General features: G+C 36.4%; 1 protein-coding gene and 1 non-coding gene across 14 annotated transcripts in view; one reads left to right on the top strand and one right to left on the bottom strand.

The window, feature by feature from the left end:
• RUFY3 (RUN and FYVE domain containing 3) overlaps nucleotides 1-17,276 on the bottom strand; it is a 74,759-nt gene that overhangs the window by 12,534 nt on the left and 44,949 nt on the right. For all 13 annotated transcript variants that reach the window (XR_010380697.1, XR_004142400.2, XM_031470048.2 and 10 more), the window contains 10 exons: nucleotides 16,871-16,988; nucleotides 15,927-16,028; nucleotides 12,365-12,488; nucleotides 11,557-11,618; nucleotides 9,969-10,034; nucleotides 8,575-8,644; nucleotides 5,421-5,513; nucleotides 3,841-3,924; nucleotides 2,070-2,237; nucleotides 1,477-1,574 (listed from right to left, as the gene is read on the bottom strand). Coding sequence is in view for 11 of the 13 variants with exons in the window: in XM_031470048.2 (XP_031325908.2) it covers nucleotides 1,477-1,574; nucleotides 2,070-2,237; nucleotides 3,841-3,924; nucleotides 5,421-5,513; nucleotides 8,575-8,644; nucleotides 9,969-10,034; nucleotides 11,557-11,618; nucleotides 12,365-12,488; nucleotides 15,927-16,028; nucleotides 16,871-16,988 (985 nt within the window). In the remaining 2 variants the exon portion in view is untranslated. The remainder of the gene's footprint in view (nucleotides 1-1,476; nucleotides 1,575-2,069; nucleotides 2,238-3,840; nucleotides 3,925-5,420; nucleotides 5,514-8,574; nucleotides 8,645-9,968; nucleotides 10,035-11,556; nucleotides 11,619-12,364; nucleotides 12,489-15,926; nucleotides 16,029-16,870; nucleotides 16,989-17,276) is intronic.
• Nucleotides 11,899-11,971, top strand: TRNAD-AUC (transfer RNA aspartic acid (anticodon AUC)). Its single transcript has one exon. It is a non-coding gene; the product is annotated as a tRNA-Asp (tRNA).

The raw sequence follows: 17,276 nt of genomic DNA, 5'->3' as shown, positions 1-17,276 counted from the left end.
GGGAATGAGAAAATGAATAAGTAGGAAAGACAAAAATAGCAAGAGAATAAGTCAGCTTAATCCTTGAAGAGATAAGTCATTACTTTAGGTCTGTTTGTTTTAAATGCCAAGACAAAAATCCATTGAAAAATAATCTGACATTTCAAAAACATAATTTATGGACAGTAAAGTTGATTTTTTAAATCATAAACATGTAACTGCTATGAGCAACCACTTAGATAGCTTCCTACTTTTTTTAAACTTTTAAAAAAGCTTATTTAAAATTCATCTAAAATCAGCCAAACAAGAAGTTTCAAGTTTATTCATTAATTTGCAATTAACTTTTGAGTTAACGATAATATGGGGTGCTGTTCAGGGCCCCCCTGGTAAAGTACCATCTGAATAAAAGAAGCCATCCACTCGTCCATTCATTCACACTTCTACTAAATGATTGCCCTGGACATTCAAGGTACTGTGACAGATTCAGTGAGGGAACTTAAAGGATTAGTTAACTAACCTCAAGGAACTCACACTCTCATCAGATCAGTTACACATATTAAGGCTTTATGAGGTGAGGCCGAAAGTGAGAAGTGCTATGAACATACGGACAGGTATAGCCATGAGACTATGGGAATTCCAGCAAGGACAGACTGGCAGTTTATTTTTAGCCGGGAAGAAGTATCAGAGGAAGCTCTGGGTAGGTGGCATTTGAGCATGAACATAAAAAATGTATCTGGAGAACATGGGAGTGGGAAGAGGAAGGGCATTTCTAATTGGTTAAACTATTAGGAAAGATATGTCCAGGGGCCAGTAAGTAGTTTAGCTTTGCTCAAGAGCAAGAAGGGTGAGCAGTGGGCGTTACAGGCGGCAGCACAGGCTGACAACACTTAATGACCGTGGCTCATTCAGTCTCGAAGTTTCAGCTGAGCCACCAGGAAGAGAAGAGAGTAGCACGGGGAGAGGATGTACTCTGGGCAGACTGAGTTGTGGGTACTGGTGGGAACAGCTGATCAGAGGGTGAAAATGCAAGACTGGGCTCCAGATGGAGGACAGAGCTGGAGACTGACAGATCTGAGAGTTGTGGGTGGGAGGCGACAGTGGGAGCCTTGGAACTAACTGTTCAGGAGAAAGCAGAGAAAAAAAGGAGATGAGAGAGGAGGGGAAAGGGGTTACCGTGATCAGAAGGGCCTTCAGCACCCCTCCACTGCCCAGCCCCAAAGCCTTCAAAGACTTGAGTGATGAGCAATAAAATAACACAGTCACAAACAGATTTAAAAGTCCTTTCATCCTTATAAGTACCCCTCCTCTAACACATGACACTGAAATGTTTTTAGTGATATCTTAAAAAACATACAGTTTAATTGGCTTTCTTTCTACCAGCATGACTGATGTTAAGCGGGTAGAATTCCATATACTGTTTGCCAAACACACGTCACACTCTCGTCACTTCCAGTACGCAATGTCTGAAGTGTTTCACTAAAGAAACAGCACTGTTACCTTTGTTCCAGTTGTTTAATGGTAGCAGCCATCTGATTAGTCTTCTCTTCCAAGCGACTGTTTAGTTCACTTTTCTGTTTTACTCCTAAGTCTGAACTCTGTTAGGGAGAAGAGTTAGGAGTGATGTATATATAACACAAAATACTGAAACAAATCACACATGCCTTTGCAACCTAACGGTAAGTGGGGAACAGAGAAATGGAAATGCCCAAATATTTGTATATGGGTTAATTCTCAAATGGAGGAAAAAATAAGAAGAAACATTTAAAATTAGTATTGTGATGTGCAGTTTTGTCTCAAAAATCAACATCAGAAAGTTCATTAATTTACCTGTATAACTCAGTTGGCAGGTTAGGCTGGAGAGCAGAAATTATCCTACAGGATGAAAAAGAGCCCCTTGCCCCATTACAATGTGAAAAGTGACCGTGGCTTTCCAGAACAGCAGTCCAGGACCCTACAATGGTCTGATTCCTGGAGTGGTTTACGTGACTCTTTCCTCTTGTATGTCAAGTGTGCTTCTAGAGAACAAGAGGGCAGAGGGAAGCCCCGGGACTTCAGAGAGTCAGTGAGCCTGTTCCTCACAGTCCTCTTACCTGCAGCTTAAAGGCAAGTTCATGTTTAAGGGCCCTGAGGTCATCCAGCTGCTGCCGCAGAGACACCAGGGCATCCTGCTTCTCGCAGACATCCTTCTCCAGCATCTTCATAGCCAGTTCCATCTCCTGCCTCATGCTGATCTGGATCTCCAGTTCTTTTTCAACATCCTGCCCCACAAAGAGAAACAAACTGCTTACTCTCTCCTTCCTCAAGTAAAAACCCTAAAATTCCACAGGAAAAGGCAGACCAAAGCTCTCAGGTCTGAAATCTGGCAAAATAGCTATAAGCTGTCATTCAGTGCAGAGACATTAGCAACAAGAATAATAACAATTAGGATAATTACTGTAACATTTATTCAATAATGTACAAATCTGAAAAGCTTGGTAGGCCCCAGGTAATGCTATTTAATATGTCTAAAATACATGCATCCTTGAGGCACTTCATTAGATATTCAAATAGACAACTGACACCATATCCTATTATAGAAATATACATAAAGTGTTACAGCAGTCAGCACAAAGTGAAGCTGCCGGAATTTGGAGGCTGCTGCCATTTTCAAAAGCCCAAGGAACCCCAGAAATACTTTGGGTCCCCAGGGTAACATCTCACTTACTGGGAATGGTCAATATAGCTGACTGAATTTTTATATTCACTTACCATGAAATCCCCTTTTATTTCAACCATTATTACTGCAACATTATTTGGATGATCAGAGGTACAAAGATCTAAGGTTCTTCCTGCCCAGGGCTTATCTAGAACCTGTCTCCTTGCTTGGTTCCCTTCCTAACAAACATTTATCTTAATGTGGTGTGAGAATGCGGAAAACTCTGTGTAAGATTTTTTTCACTTGCCACTTAACTGAGGCACTCCTCTGTACAGAGTTAGCATAAAAGAAAACAAATCAGAATGCTCCTTAAAATGCTGGCCTATAGTATTCCTAGGACCTTCCTTATGGCAAGTATATTGAGATTGAATCCACAAACACATAGAAGGAAAATGATAATTATTTCAAGTTGTTATTATTGTTAAAGTAACATGATAAAATGACCTGAAGTTCCGTTTTATGCACTGATAGTTCGTGGTAAACTGTAAATCGGGTCAGTGCTTATTTTCAGGCTTCTCCCTATTCTTAGAGACATTATTGGCGGCGATTATTTGGTTGTCATACTGTCTAAATTACAGGAGGAGTTGATGTACTAATACCATGGGTGCATTAATACACTGACCTTTGGGTAAAATCTATTATAGGAGAATTATTCCTTATTATATATCCTTATATATATGCATATATATATTCTTAATTTCCAAAAATATTTTAAGACTAATACTGATAACACGTTTCTATTTATGTATAAGAACAAGAATAAACTCAGAAATAACAACTAAAAGTAAAAGAGTACAATTCTACATTAATGATTCTTAGTAAGGAGAGAGGAGAGGTCTCCTGCCCAGTCCAAGGAGACAGATCTTTGCAGGGGTAAGGCTGAAGTAGGAAGGGAGATATCTAATGTTTTTGCAACATGAACTATAAAAGTAAAAAGAAAATAAAAATAAGGTTTGGCAAAATCCTATTGGCTGTTGAGAATATTCAGAAAATGACTGAGGAAGCATTATAGGGAATATGGGTTATAAGAAAGAGAAACAACTTTATAGGATTCATAAAATCTCTTAGAACACCTCTGACAGTCTTTTGTCTAGGAGAGAAAGCCCCTAAGTCAGCTGTTAGGTTTTAATGTGTTCCTGAACTGTCAGAATGTAGGCAAAGTTTACCAGTCGTAGTTGTGTCTCCTCCTTTAAGTGCTTTCTTGCTTCACTCAGTGCTTGCCCTTCTGAAGTTCTGTCTGGCTTAGGACCCTTGAAAAGATAAATAAAATAGTACATATTTAACGACTTAAAGAATCTATACGGCTGGCTGACACTAGCACTGCTATTCAGTAAAGAAAATGATCATACCTAAGCGCATATGAGGATGAGCGAAGCCAACAAAGAAACTGAAGAGGTTCACTAAGTTAAAAATTCTTAAGCTGAATGGGAGATTTCTTCTCATTTTATTTAAAGTCCTAAACAGTTTACCAAACCAAGTGGTAGAAGTCTTAAAAATCATCCTCTAAAAACAAAACAGCATTCACTATACACTATAAATTGGGCCAAAGGTTCAAATGGTAATACTGTCCTCCTCCAGAGATCTCACATCTGGTGTCTCCGACCATCCACCAGATGATCCAACCAACCAGAGATCAGAGCTAAAGATGAGCAGCTCACCAGAAAATTCTTCAGAGAAGACAGTTTTTTTTTTTTTTAACAAACTCCACAAATTAAACTGAAACATATTACTCATGTTTGTCCCCACTCAGAGCCTGGTTATTAGTTTTTAAAAAATATATTTATTTATTATTGTATTATTTAATTAATTAATTTAAAAAAATTTGGTGGTGGGGTGGAGAGAATTAGGTTTGTTTATTTTTAGAGAAGGTACTGGGGATTGAACTCAGGACCTTATAAATGCTAAGCACGCACTCTACCACTGAGCTATACCCTCCCCACCAGGAACCATTTTAATAACTGGATTTCCGCATTCCTAGGTCACAGCAGGTTAAAAGCATGAGGATAAGGAGAAGGGAGACCTTTCTAGAGAGTAGTGCTAACAGCAGTAAGACGTAAGAGATGCCAGTGAAATAAAAGGCAGAAAACCACCCACAGTAATCTGGGAATATTTAAGTACAGGTGCTAGAAGCAATCAATTTCAACAGCTCCCTAAAGTAGCACCACGGTAATTCAGTACAGAGTTGCCAATGTTGATAATAATGATCTTCAGTCATCATAAAGGGCTAAATGTGTTAAGTTATATCCTCTACTTAAGAAGGCTTAGAATTGTGCATACATAAAAGGTTTGCAAAATATGTTTAGACATCTATAAAAAGTTTGGCACTTTAAGGGACCGAGTTACCCAGAAAATTCATTTGTGTAGTAACTCTTTCCTAGTGGTATGAGATAAACACTTCCTGTAAAACAGTAACAAGGTCTAAAAATAATGGTATATTTAATATAATAGAATACTTAAATACAGTACAAATCATTAGCACATAAAAACAAGGAATTGAATTCGATTGTTTTCTCGAAGTCCCTAAACAGATACGGGTGGTGGTGAAGCCAAGGAGTATCTGCCGAAGAGGAGGCACCGCCCTCCCATCACCTTCATCATTCATGAAATTCTGCACGGAGTCTAGTGAGAACAGTGCACTGGACATATGCAAATGCTCGCTGCTTCCAAACAGTTCTCTGGAGGTTCCCTTTCTGCTAACACACTGACATGCTCTCTAGGAATACTTTACAAATCCAGTAAGATTAACCTTCCGATTAGATTCCAGTATGTAGGAGCTTTCCTCTTTAACTCGTTCCATTTCTTCTTGCAAGGTGATAATCCTGTTGTTTGCAACTGCAAGCTGTTGACAAAATGTGAAAAATAATCTTTTATCTTTCTTTTATTAACAGAGGGTAAGATAATTCATGATCTGCTAGAACATGATTTTCAGGCTTAGATATTTTTAGAAGGAAGGAAATCTGTCTATAACCCTGTAAAAATGTTCTTGTAGGGAACTTAGGAGAAATACCTTTAAGGATAAAAATAAAAAGCCTCTCCTGCTGCTGCTTTTTTTTGTAAACTTTTTTCAGTACCAAAATGTTAACTTAAGATTGTTTACCTCAAGGGTGTCCTCATGGATAATTATATTTAGTTATAATACCTATTTCTAAAATGTTTACGAGGTCACCTCATGCCTTGGGATCCATCTTACAAACCCTCCATAAAACCTTTTACAGATGATTTTTTAAAGGGTAAAGAAATGAACTCTAAAGTTCTCACTTTAAAAGATGCCACTAGGCATTGAAGACATTTTTCATTTGGGGGCCTAAAGAGATAAGGTAATGTTATGAACAGTATATCGCTAAGGGAAACACATCCCCATTTCACACGAGAGAAGAACCAAGCGGAAACACTATCCTTCTCTGCACCTACCCAGCTCAGTTTCCCACAGGGAATGGAAGGTGCCTGAAGGAGGCTGGGAGAGGAACGGAGCCAGCCCCTCTCAGCCGGGCCATCTGCCTTCTTGCCTCCACGTGGTTCCTCGTCTAACGTGTCAGTACAGAGAAGCCAGGCTCAGGCACGATTTACAGGCAGTGCCGGCAGCCCACTTCTCTCTGCTCCACCGGCCTTGTGAAGCATAATGAAGTAACTCTGGGCAGGTGGGTCTGCTCTCTAGCGCCAAGCGCGCCCTCAGACTGCTTCTGCCAAGGTCTTACCATCAGAGAAATGTTAGGAATGATGACTGCAGATCCAAGTGGGCTTTCTAAGTCAGCTTTACCAACTAAAGTGGATGTTTACCTATCTGCATCTGCTCCATTCTTCTCACTTTGTCATATTGGTTCAGAACTCAGGAGGGGAAAGAAGGTCTTTTTTTGTTTGTTTGTTTGTTTTTTACTGGTCCCCTTAAATCCAAAATAGATGGAAATGAGAGAAGGTGGACCTCATTAGGCTTATCTGCTCTTTATAAAGTCTATGCACAGCACTTACCTATCTCTAAAAGTTTAAAGTTTCAAAAAACTAAATCTTACTGGTAAAATAAATAACTGAATGAATGAATACACTAATACTGTTGGTAAAATAAATCCAGGTCAAGAGAACAAGTCTTGTGACTGAAGGAATAAAATAATCAACTGCATTTACTGAGTACATATGATGTGTCAGGCACTGGTCTAGGCCCTTATGTATTAAATCATTTAATTTGCACAAAAATCTTATTATTGTTCTTATCTTTATTTTACAGATAAGTAAACCAAGGAATAGAAAGAAGCTTAAGTAACTGACCCATGATCAAAAAGCCAGCAAGTGCCAGAGCTGGGACACGAACCCAAGCAGTCCAGTGTTGGAGAGCATGCTTAACTGCTATGCCCCATTGCCTCCATAGAATAGCAATAGAATCACAGTAGAAAGTTTTGTGCAGAATATTTCAAAAGGCTTGTGGGATAAAATGCTAACGGTCATATCCATAAGTTAAAGTTTTAATATAATTTAAGAATCTACATCCAAAAATTAAGCCCACAGAGCCGAGTAATAAGGAAGGTGTTGTAAAGTTATAACAATGAAAATGTTCATTCTGAAAAAATCTGATTAGATGGCATTTCCTGACTAGGGTTTTAAGTTCCTTTTTTTATACCAGTTTTTTTGAAGTATATTTGATTTACAATATTATATTAGTTTCAGGTATATAACATAGTGATATAATATTTTTATAGATTATACTCTCTATATGTAAAATCTGTAGATTATAAATGTTTATTATATTATAGCCTTGAAGGTATTATAAAATATTGGCTGTATTCCCTCTACTGTACATTATATCCTTGTAGCTTATTTATTTTATACATAACAGTTCACATGTCTTAATCCACTACCCCGACCTTGCCCCTCACCACTTCCCTATCCCATTGTAACCACTAATTGTTCTCTACATCTGTGAGTCTGTTTCTGCTTTGTTATATTCATTTGTTTCATCTTTCAGATTCCACACGTAAGTGATAACATACATTATTTATCTTTCTCTGTCTAACTTATTTCACTAAGCATAATACCCTCCAGGTCCACCTATGCTGCGTTTAAGCCACATTTATCTCACTGTATGTAAAAGGATAGTTATAACTAAAAGAAAGAGAGAAGATAAAGCCTTTGCCACCTGAAAATTTTTACTTAAGGTTTTTCACAGAAACTAATCTATTCAATCTAATGCTGTTGAAGAAAAAAATATGCAGCTCAGCCTTTGTAAGCTGGGGAGGAAATATATGAATCAGAAGTAAAATATGAGGTTATTTTTTTATCCTTATTTTAGGGACTTTTCTAAGAGTTTTCACATATACATTCTTACCTGACTTTCAGGGTAATTGGAGGCTAAAAGGGGAAGTGTAAACACCCTAAAGTGCCAGTGAGGGAACTGGGCCTCCTGCAAGTCAAGTGACTTACTTGCTCAGGAGCACATGACATGTAAGCAGGAACTACTGGTCTTCTGACCAGTGTTCTTTACATTATCTGTCCCATCACCCCAGGGAGAAAACAAAACCTGTGCAGGTAGGGAGCTTGCCAATCTGGCACACAGAAATCAATGCCTGGCAGGTATAAATCTTTGTCTAGCTCTGGCATGTAAGTGGTACCTAAAGTGTTTGTTGAACAGATATGATGCTATCTGCTAAACATTACCTCCAGGCTAGCCCAGACAAAACACACAAAAGAAAGCAAAATACCTGAGCAGCCCAGGTTCTATGCCTACAAAGTCCAACTGGATAACTGACCCCTGAGATAAGCCAGCTGGCCATTCTTGTCAGAACAAGGAGCCCTATAGCAGGTATTATCTGAAAAGTCAAGTCCTTTATTTTCAAGGCTCCAGAGAAATTATTTTCCACTAATGCACATTACTAAATTCCATAAGGCAATCAAAGAACTTCCAAAACACTTACCTCCTCTGTCAGCTTAGTGTTGGATTTTTCTAATGCATCCACTTTTGCCTGAAGGTTGTTCACAGTAGCACTATCAAGAGAAGAAAAAACATAACAGTCTCCTTTGAGAAACAGAATAATATCCTGTACTTTCTTTCAAAACACCCATCATACTTATCATTCATTGTTTACTGTCCACAATTCTTGACTTTCAGGCTCTAAGACAGCTTACAAGACAATATGTATCTTACCTGCTACATCCTTGGCATTGAAATTTGTATTTACTAAGTATTTGTTGATGAAATAAAAGAGCTGATGCACTACACTGTAAACTTCAAGATTTATATACATACATACATATATATATATATATATATATATATATATATATATATATATATATATATATATACACACACACACACATACAATAAGAATACTAGGCTACATGAATTATGATGTGCTTGCCAGTCACCAAGCACTCTTCTGAATGATTTTACTTTCATTATTTCATTTATTGCTTTCAACAACCCCACCTTCAGTATCCTCAACTACAGATAAAGAAACTGAGGCACTGAAAGTAAATAATAGTGTTATATTTATATTTCACTGTCAACTGTAACCATATCTTTGCTTGGCTAACATTGCCACAGTTCACTGTTCATTATTAGTACTCAGTCTCCAGAGAAAATGTACTTAAATTGTTCTTGAGTTTTCTAGACGGAACCAAGACTATAATTTATATTGATACTAACAGAATCATATTTTAGGTCTTACTTAAATTACAATGATTATCTTTCATAAGAGAACTACAAATAATTAATGGATATATTAATTCTTCTGACTTACTCAACAGTTTTTAGAACATCAATGTACTTGAGAATACCAGTACATTTTGGATAGCTCTCCTCAAGAGAAAAGAGATTGTTTTATGTTCTGGTCATGAAAAATACTTGGTGAGTACTTGGTAAATTAGTGGTAGTGTTGGTGAAAAGAGGGCAAATTAATATTATCAATCTCATGTATGAGAAAAGCAAGGGACCAACAAGATGTGACTAACCTAAAGGTACCAAAACAACAAGTGGTTAACCCAAGATTAGTCCTGAAATATGTGGCTGGATCTACTGAACCAAGAAGACCTCCAATTTCAACTGTCTATGTCACAAACTTAAGAATTCTTAACTGAGTATATTTACATAATCCCTAGAGTTCTAATTACATACTAGTTTTATTCTGCCTTTCATTAAAGGTCACCAAGACAATTAAATGCCACTTATCCAGGGCTTAGCTCAGTGCCTGGCAAGCAGGAATTTATATATAGTTGAGTATTGCCTGAATTTATCCTAACTACTCACCAGTTTACACTTCCCTCCCCCCACACCAAAACCCCCAGTAACTGTTTACTAATTCCTTACTTCAGATGTCTGTTGAGTTCTTCTACGTAGTTCTTCTGATCCAGAATTGCAGTAATCTGGCCATCTCTGGGGAGAAAAAGGTTAAAAATAAAACTAAAATAAATAACATTAGAAATACCAAGATGCCTCCTGCCCCTAATCTTTTCATAAAATACAGAAAGGAAATTATGTCATAGACACACCGAACTAGAAGATAGACCTGATATCTAATTCCCTCGACATTATCAACGAGAGAGACTTAGTGGTTTAAAACTGAACCCCCTGCCCCTACATGTTAATAGAGCCCTTGTTATAGCTTACACCTCTTAATGACTTAGGTTATAGGTATCATGTGCAATCTATTAGAGGCTTTTAAAGAATAAAAATTTTCTTCTCGTAACTGATGGACTTTTTTAGCTTTGCTAGTATGATTTACAGTAGCAATGTTCCATGTGTCATAGGAATTGAATTACGCTTACTCAGGTGTAATAATTGTTCTCAAAGGCTAAATATTTGTCTTTAAATGCTATTTGAATTTCAAGGTGAAAGGTATAAAAGATTTTCACAAAGATCAAGTGTTTATTATTACATAAGAAAGTTAAATGTGGAAAAAGGAGGTTTACTTCTGGAGCCAACTAGAGTAGGCAAAAGTTAAACAGACTTTTCAACTTAAAGACAAAATTCAAGGCCACATACCTCTCTAACACTACTTAAAGAAAAAGCCATATAATAATCTTAGCTCAACACCCAAGGTTCAAAACTTCAGACTATGCTTTCAACTGCTGAGTTTACTTTTTATTTTATTATATATATGTATTTTTATTGAAGTATAGTTAATTTACAATGTTGTGTCAATTTCCAGTGTACAGCATAATGCTTCAGTCATACATGAACATACATATATTTGTTTTCATATTCTTTTTCAACATAAGTTTCTACAAGATATTGAATATAGTTCTCTGTGCTATACAGTATGAAATTGTTGTTTATCTATTTTATATATATTAGTTAGTATCTGCAAATCTCAGACTCCCAATTTATCCCTTCCCACCCTCTTCCCCACCCCGGGTAACCATAAGTTTGTTTTCTACGTGGGTCAACTGCTAAATTTATAAAAGTTATAAGGTGAGCTTCTGATCTCCAATTTCCAAGTACCATATGGATATTTTAAAAACTTCAAATTTTGAAATAATTTTACATTTACAGAAGTTGTAAAAGTAGTGCTGAGTTCCTAGATACTCTTCATTCAGCTCCCTGTAATGTTAACATTTCACACAACCCAGTGATGCACATAGTAATAGAGCAAATTTTAAGCAAACTGAAAATACAATCCTCTGGTCAAGAAGATCATGTTTTCAAATGAGACGGAGCACTGAGTTCCTTTTATAAAAATTTTTATAAACCTGAACCGCATAGCAAGAAAATCCACTTAACTAAATCCCCTTTTAAGGTTTAGCAGGCACAACAGTCAGATACTTTTGACAAGATTCTATTAAAGCTAAATCATCAGAAATCCTTTCCGTACATCTGTGAAAGAAGTATTGTTGTGAACTTTAAATAGTATTAAGAACACTAAAGAAAAAGGAACACTAGTTTTCTTTGTACATACCCTTCACTACCTTTACTGCTGTTCCCATCCTTGAGATACATTGAAAAATCTATAACTCCAACCTACAGAAAGAATTTTCAGAATTTAATATAAAATTAGATACTTTCCCCAAGCCATAACACAATGGCTCCTTCTAGGCACTCAAAATAGTAGCACAGTCATGACAATTACTAGAAATTTTTAATGCAAATTTAATGTTTTATTATAATCAAGAACTGACAAGTATTATAAGTAAAGAATCAAGATTAAGTCAGCAGGATCATGACATGACTAAAAAGTCAAAAGAAAAATTAAATAAATAAATAAATAAATAAATAAATAAATAAATAAATAAAGGGTTGGGGAGGGTATAGCTCAGTGGTAGAGTATATGCCTATCATGCAGGAGGTCCTAGGTTCAATCCCCAGTACCTCCATTAAAAAATTTAAAAATTAAAAAAAAAAAGTCACCAGAACACTTAATGTAAATTTAAGGTTTAATGTTTCTTTCTCTTTTGCTTATTTCAAATATTCTGCTACTAAACCCCTGTGTATATATCTTAGTATATATATATATTTTTTTCAGCCTGTGCAAAATATTTTTAATGGGGATCACAGTCAAGAAAAGAATTTGAAAAACATTCATTATGCATAAATGAGCCAAGGTGGAAGGAAAAACACACTTTTTATATTCACATCAACATTAAAGGAAATCCTACTTATGACATATAGAACTTCCCCTTATTTGGTTGGTATAATCCCATCAATCCAAATTCTAAGGTAACAGAACTGACAGTGACACACCAGGTAACTGAGTATCCTTCTCATACCTGAGAGTCCAGATCTTCTCCTTTCATACAGAAATTGGCATCAATGACATTCAGACCCACCAAAAGACCAGCAATTATGGCTCCTTCCTCTTCCATCATGAGGGCATTGGGTTCATAGAATTCACTGTAAGAGAAATCCATAGAATGCTCTACTGCAATAAAACCTCAAGAATCCAATGATGTAATCACAAGACAAGAAGAAAAGTGAAGTCCTCATGGTTAAATATGGTCATCTATGATAATAGCAAAAAAAAAGTAAAAACAAGGATGGCTTGGATACTTTATTTCTTTTCTTTTTTCTTTTGGATACTTTATTTTAGATAATAGGTGCATGAACAGCTAGAAGAAAAGTGATCAGAATGGTATTTTTACTGAAGTGAACAAATCATGCTTTCCCTACATATCTGCATTTGTGATGTACATGGGATAATTATTCAATCTTTAATGCATCTTAAAAATTATTTGCTTTTAAAAATTTGCTTTTTTTCTGATCTGCTTAATTTTTAATTCTAGTTAAGTACCACATTCCTTTCACACAGTGAATAAACATTAAAAAAAAATGTGAACTGTTGAATAACTTATATTCATTCCCTTTTGACTAATTAGCAAAAAAGTTGCCTATCAGCACCCATAATAGGTTGCAGATGATTTAAAATGTTTAAGGGGTCTTCTATTGTTTAATAAAGTCAGTTCTCACTACAGAAAAAAGAAAAAGAAGCAAGCAAAAAGAAGCACACAAGAATCCTTTAATTCTACCCACCAATGACTTGTTAAGAACGTGATATATAACCTTTCAGATCATCATGGAGACATACTTATATTTTTGAGAGATACTAAAGAAGCATTATACCATTAGATTATCTTGAATTTCTTTTTTTGGCTTAATGATAGTGTGAGTAGATTTCTATTGCAATAGATGACTTTCTGCAGCTTCATTTATACTGGCCTTTATAATATTCCACTGTATGGCTGTAGTATAAATGGTTATAGCCAAAACTTCCTTTTTCTTAGCCAGCCTCTCTCTGATGAACAGGTGGCTGTTTTGGCTTTTTACCATGACACATTCCACAGGCCAGGCGTAACAGGCTGAAAATGACTTAGAAATAAAAAAGCAGAAGAGAAACAAAGCATTTGCCTTTCTTTTTTGATTCTCTATAAAAAATATTAACAAATGGTAAACAGTTCAAAAACAGCACAAAATGATCTGCAAATTGCCCTCTCTTTCAATAATAGCCCATGTGCTATTTTGTTCTTTGACAACCTGTGAAGAAAGCTGAGTAGAACTGGAATGAACACGTTGCTTAATAGTTTATTAGCCCTAAAGACATACAGTAAACACTTCTTGTGTCTGGCTTCCTTCATGCGTTCTTTTATTTGTGAGATTCACATGTATTGCTGAATGCAATGGCAGTTCATTCATTTCACTGCTGGACAGTGTTCGTGGTACGAATTTGCCACAGTGGATTCACTCCACTCGCTGTCTCTGTTGTGCAGGCTCCAATGCTTTTCTGAACACGACTGCACACAGTTTTTGGGGCATAAACACCTGCACTTCTCTTACACACACCTATGGTGTAAAACTGCTGGGTCAAAGTGAGTGAAAATATGTATACAAAGTGTTCTGTCTAGTTCACAAGGCTGAACCCATCTAATCAGGTGCTCTGCTGGATCGAGAGCTAAATCTTCAGACCCCAATTTGAACCACACAATTTTGATTGAAGACACTCCCCTGAAGCCACCTACTGCTTAAACATTAGACCCTACACCACTTCAAGGCTTGACCCTTGGAAAGTGGAGCCCTCCCTTTGTGGAAATAAACAAGTTCCCTTGAATGGTTCGTATTTCTCTTTATCCTGATTTGTTTAATTTTCTTTGGCAAGAAAACAACAATCAATGGCATATGCAGCTGCAGCAACATTAAAACAATGCTCAGTATTAGGATCTGGAGCACAACTTCTTGTGAAAACTAGACTCTTGGAAAATCCAACCATGTCTTTAAATTCTCTGTTACTTGTTCTTACACTATTTCTCAGAGGCAATCTGCTATATTTGAATTTCTCTGTGTAAACATTAATGACCTATAAAGTATATATAAAAAACTACCCACATCATACAATGTAGCTGGATGCGTTTTCATGAAGAGAACACATCTGTGCAACCAGCACCATATGAAAAAAGTTTATTATCAGAACCTCAAAAGCCATCTTATGCTGCTTCTACCCCCAATTACTATCCCCACCACACCAATAGTAGCCCTTTCCTGACTTCTATCATGAAAGATAAGTTGTATATACTTCCAAACTTTACATAAACCGAGTAACGTGCAATGTATTTTTCATGTACGGTTTTGCTGCCCAACGTTACACTAGTGAGATAAATCCATATTGCTGTGCGTAGTTGCTGTATGGTATTTCATTGTATGAGGAATAACCATTGTATCGTATTTCATTGTATGGTATAATTTACTTATGCATTCTACTGTGAATGGACACTTGGGGTCCATTACAAACATTGTAATAGCTATGAACATTCTCGCTCATGTCTTCTGTTGAACATAACTATGCATTTTTGTTGGCTATACTAACTAGAAATGGAATCACAAGGTATGCTTATGATCAGCTTTAATAAAGGATACCGAACTATTTTCGTAAGTTTCTGAACCAATTAGCTCATCAGCAGGACACTAATGTTGCTTCACATCCTCATCAACACTTGGCATTATCTGTCTTTTTCATTTTAGCCATTCTGGTGGTTGTGTGAGGTTATCACATTGCTGTTTTAATTTGAATTTACAAGATAATTAGTGAAATTAGGTATCTTTTAATGTTTACTGGCCATTGCAATTTTTTCTTTTGTGAAATGCCTATTGAAGTCCTTTATTCATTTTTATATTTGCTCATCTGCCTTTTTCTTTTTGGATTGAAGGAGTTCTCTATATACCTGGAATATGCATCCTTTGTTGAATATATACATTATGTATTACAAGTATCTCCTTTAGAGCTATGGGTTGCCTCTCATTCTTAATCTTAAGAATGTCTTTTGATGAACAGAAGTTCTTCATTTTAATGTAGACCAATTTATCCATCCATTTTTTCCTTTACAGGTAGAACTTTTTGTGTCCTGTTTAAGAAATTTTTGTCTAACTTAGGTTTCTTCTAAACATTTTTATTGTTTTCTTTTTCCCATTCATACCTATGACTCAGCTGGAAATTTTTTTGTGTGCTGAATTTAAATTTAACATTACATGTCCACTTCCTGCCTTAGTGAGCCTGGGTAAATGTTAAGGTGTCAAAAGCCTCTCCTGCTTTCTGGAGGTGTTAAATTTTGACTTGCCCTGCAAAGGACCATATATGCCACAAAGACAGTGTGAACCCACGTAATATAAAAATATCTGTTCTTGAGTATGTGTGTATGTGATGTGGGAGGAAGTATTAGTTGAACTATGTGAAACTATCATGAATCAACTGTTTCTGATCTACAAAAATGATAAATTTACATGATTCAACCTCATACAATATAGAACATGGCAAGAAAAGAACAAAGTTCAAGAAGATGTTCATACCTGAGAAGTTCCTTCTTATTGATCAAAGCTTTCATATATTCTGAAAGTTTCTTCTGCATTAATGCCAAACGAAGCCAGGCTCTTCCTCTGCCTACCGGTGTCCTACAAAAAACACAGAAACCAAACAATGAAAAGTTGCAGAGACTGGGGCCACAGTGGGGACAGATTCACTTACTCTTGCTAGTGGTCACCCAGTATACCCTGTTCCTCATAGCTTCTCCCACCACATCTCTATGTGAGGAATTCTGTGCATGCTAGTGGGAGCCAGGGGTGTGTTTGGGACAAATGCTCTTGTGAGGAATTAGTTACTGAATGAGACTACAATTTGAAGACAAGACCTCTGGGAGGCCAAATTGAAAATGTTCCAGCAGACTACTTTTGGAAAATCATCATCAATGAAATGTGGGTCATGTAAGTACCCAAACATTAATAATGAGATCACAGGCCACATAGACCTCTACCTGATTAAAATTAGACCAGTCTAATTTGGGAAGGTGATTTCTACTCTTTTTCAAGTTCCAAGCTGGGTTCTGGGTGTCAGTTCCTGAGATTCACTTGACAGCTGTTTTAATCTTGGCTCTCCAACTCCATCGAACACATTCTTTGTCTTAAGTCAAGTCCAACATGCTACCTCCCTAGATCTAATTTGTTGAGACTCAGCAGCTTATACCCACAGGTGCTTAGAAAAAATACGAAAATGGTTGGTATCTTAACATGAAGACAACCTCTGTTAGATCAATCATAACTATCCTTTGCAGGCACACTTCTCAGTATTCTACATTACCAGTTCTCTCATAACACCACCTGTTCTAGTCATAACAACATGTTGCATTTCAGATTGTTATGAAATAAATGATTACGGTCATCATTGTCTTTAGTCTCACTCCTGAAGGAGATCGTTAAGAATATTTTCCCTGACAAACAGAATTCAACCTTAAACTTACTTAAGTCCTGGAAGATCTTTAACACTTGCTGTTATCTCTGCAGCTTCTGGAACAAGCTTTTCTACAAGTTCTAGAGGCCCCCAGAAGGATTTATTTTGTCCAAGAAAAGTTTTCTTAGCTAAGGTGATAAAAACAAAGCAGTATTTTAATATTTTTTACAACATAAACATACCCTAAACACACACACACACACTCTATTCAGTGTGCTTTTCAGGGAACCAATCCTAGATTATCAGATAGTTCTAAAATTATTCATGCTTTCAGAATAGGTAATATTTTGTAAAAATAAAAAATCTCCTACTTCTTGAGACTCAGTGCTTCCTCTTTCAGGAAAAATTTATTAACTAGCCATATGATAACAATAAAACATTTTAACAATATCATGTTTAAAACTGTGTGGTATTAG

Source organism: Camelus dromedarius, chromosome 1 (assembly GCF_036321535.1).
Source record: "Camelus dromedarius isolate mCamDro1 chromosome 1, mCamDro1.pat, whole genome shotgun sequence".
Classification (NCBI taxonomy): domain Eukaryota; kingdom Metazoa; phylum Chordata; class Mammalia; order Artiodactyla; family Camelidae; genus Camelus; species Camelus dromedarius.
Note: the sequence above shows the minus strand (reverse complement) of the source record. Positions and strands in the feature narration are given on the sequence as shown.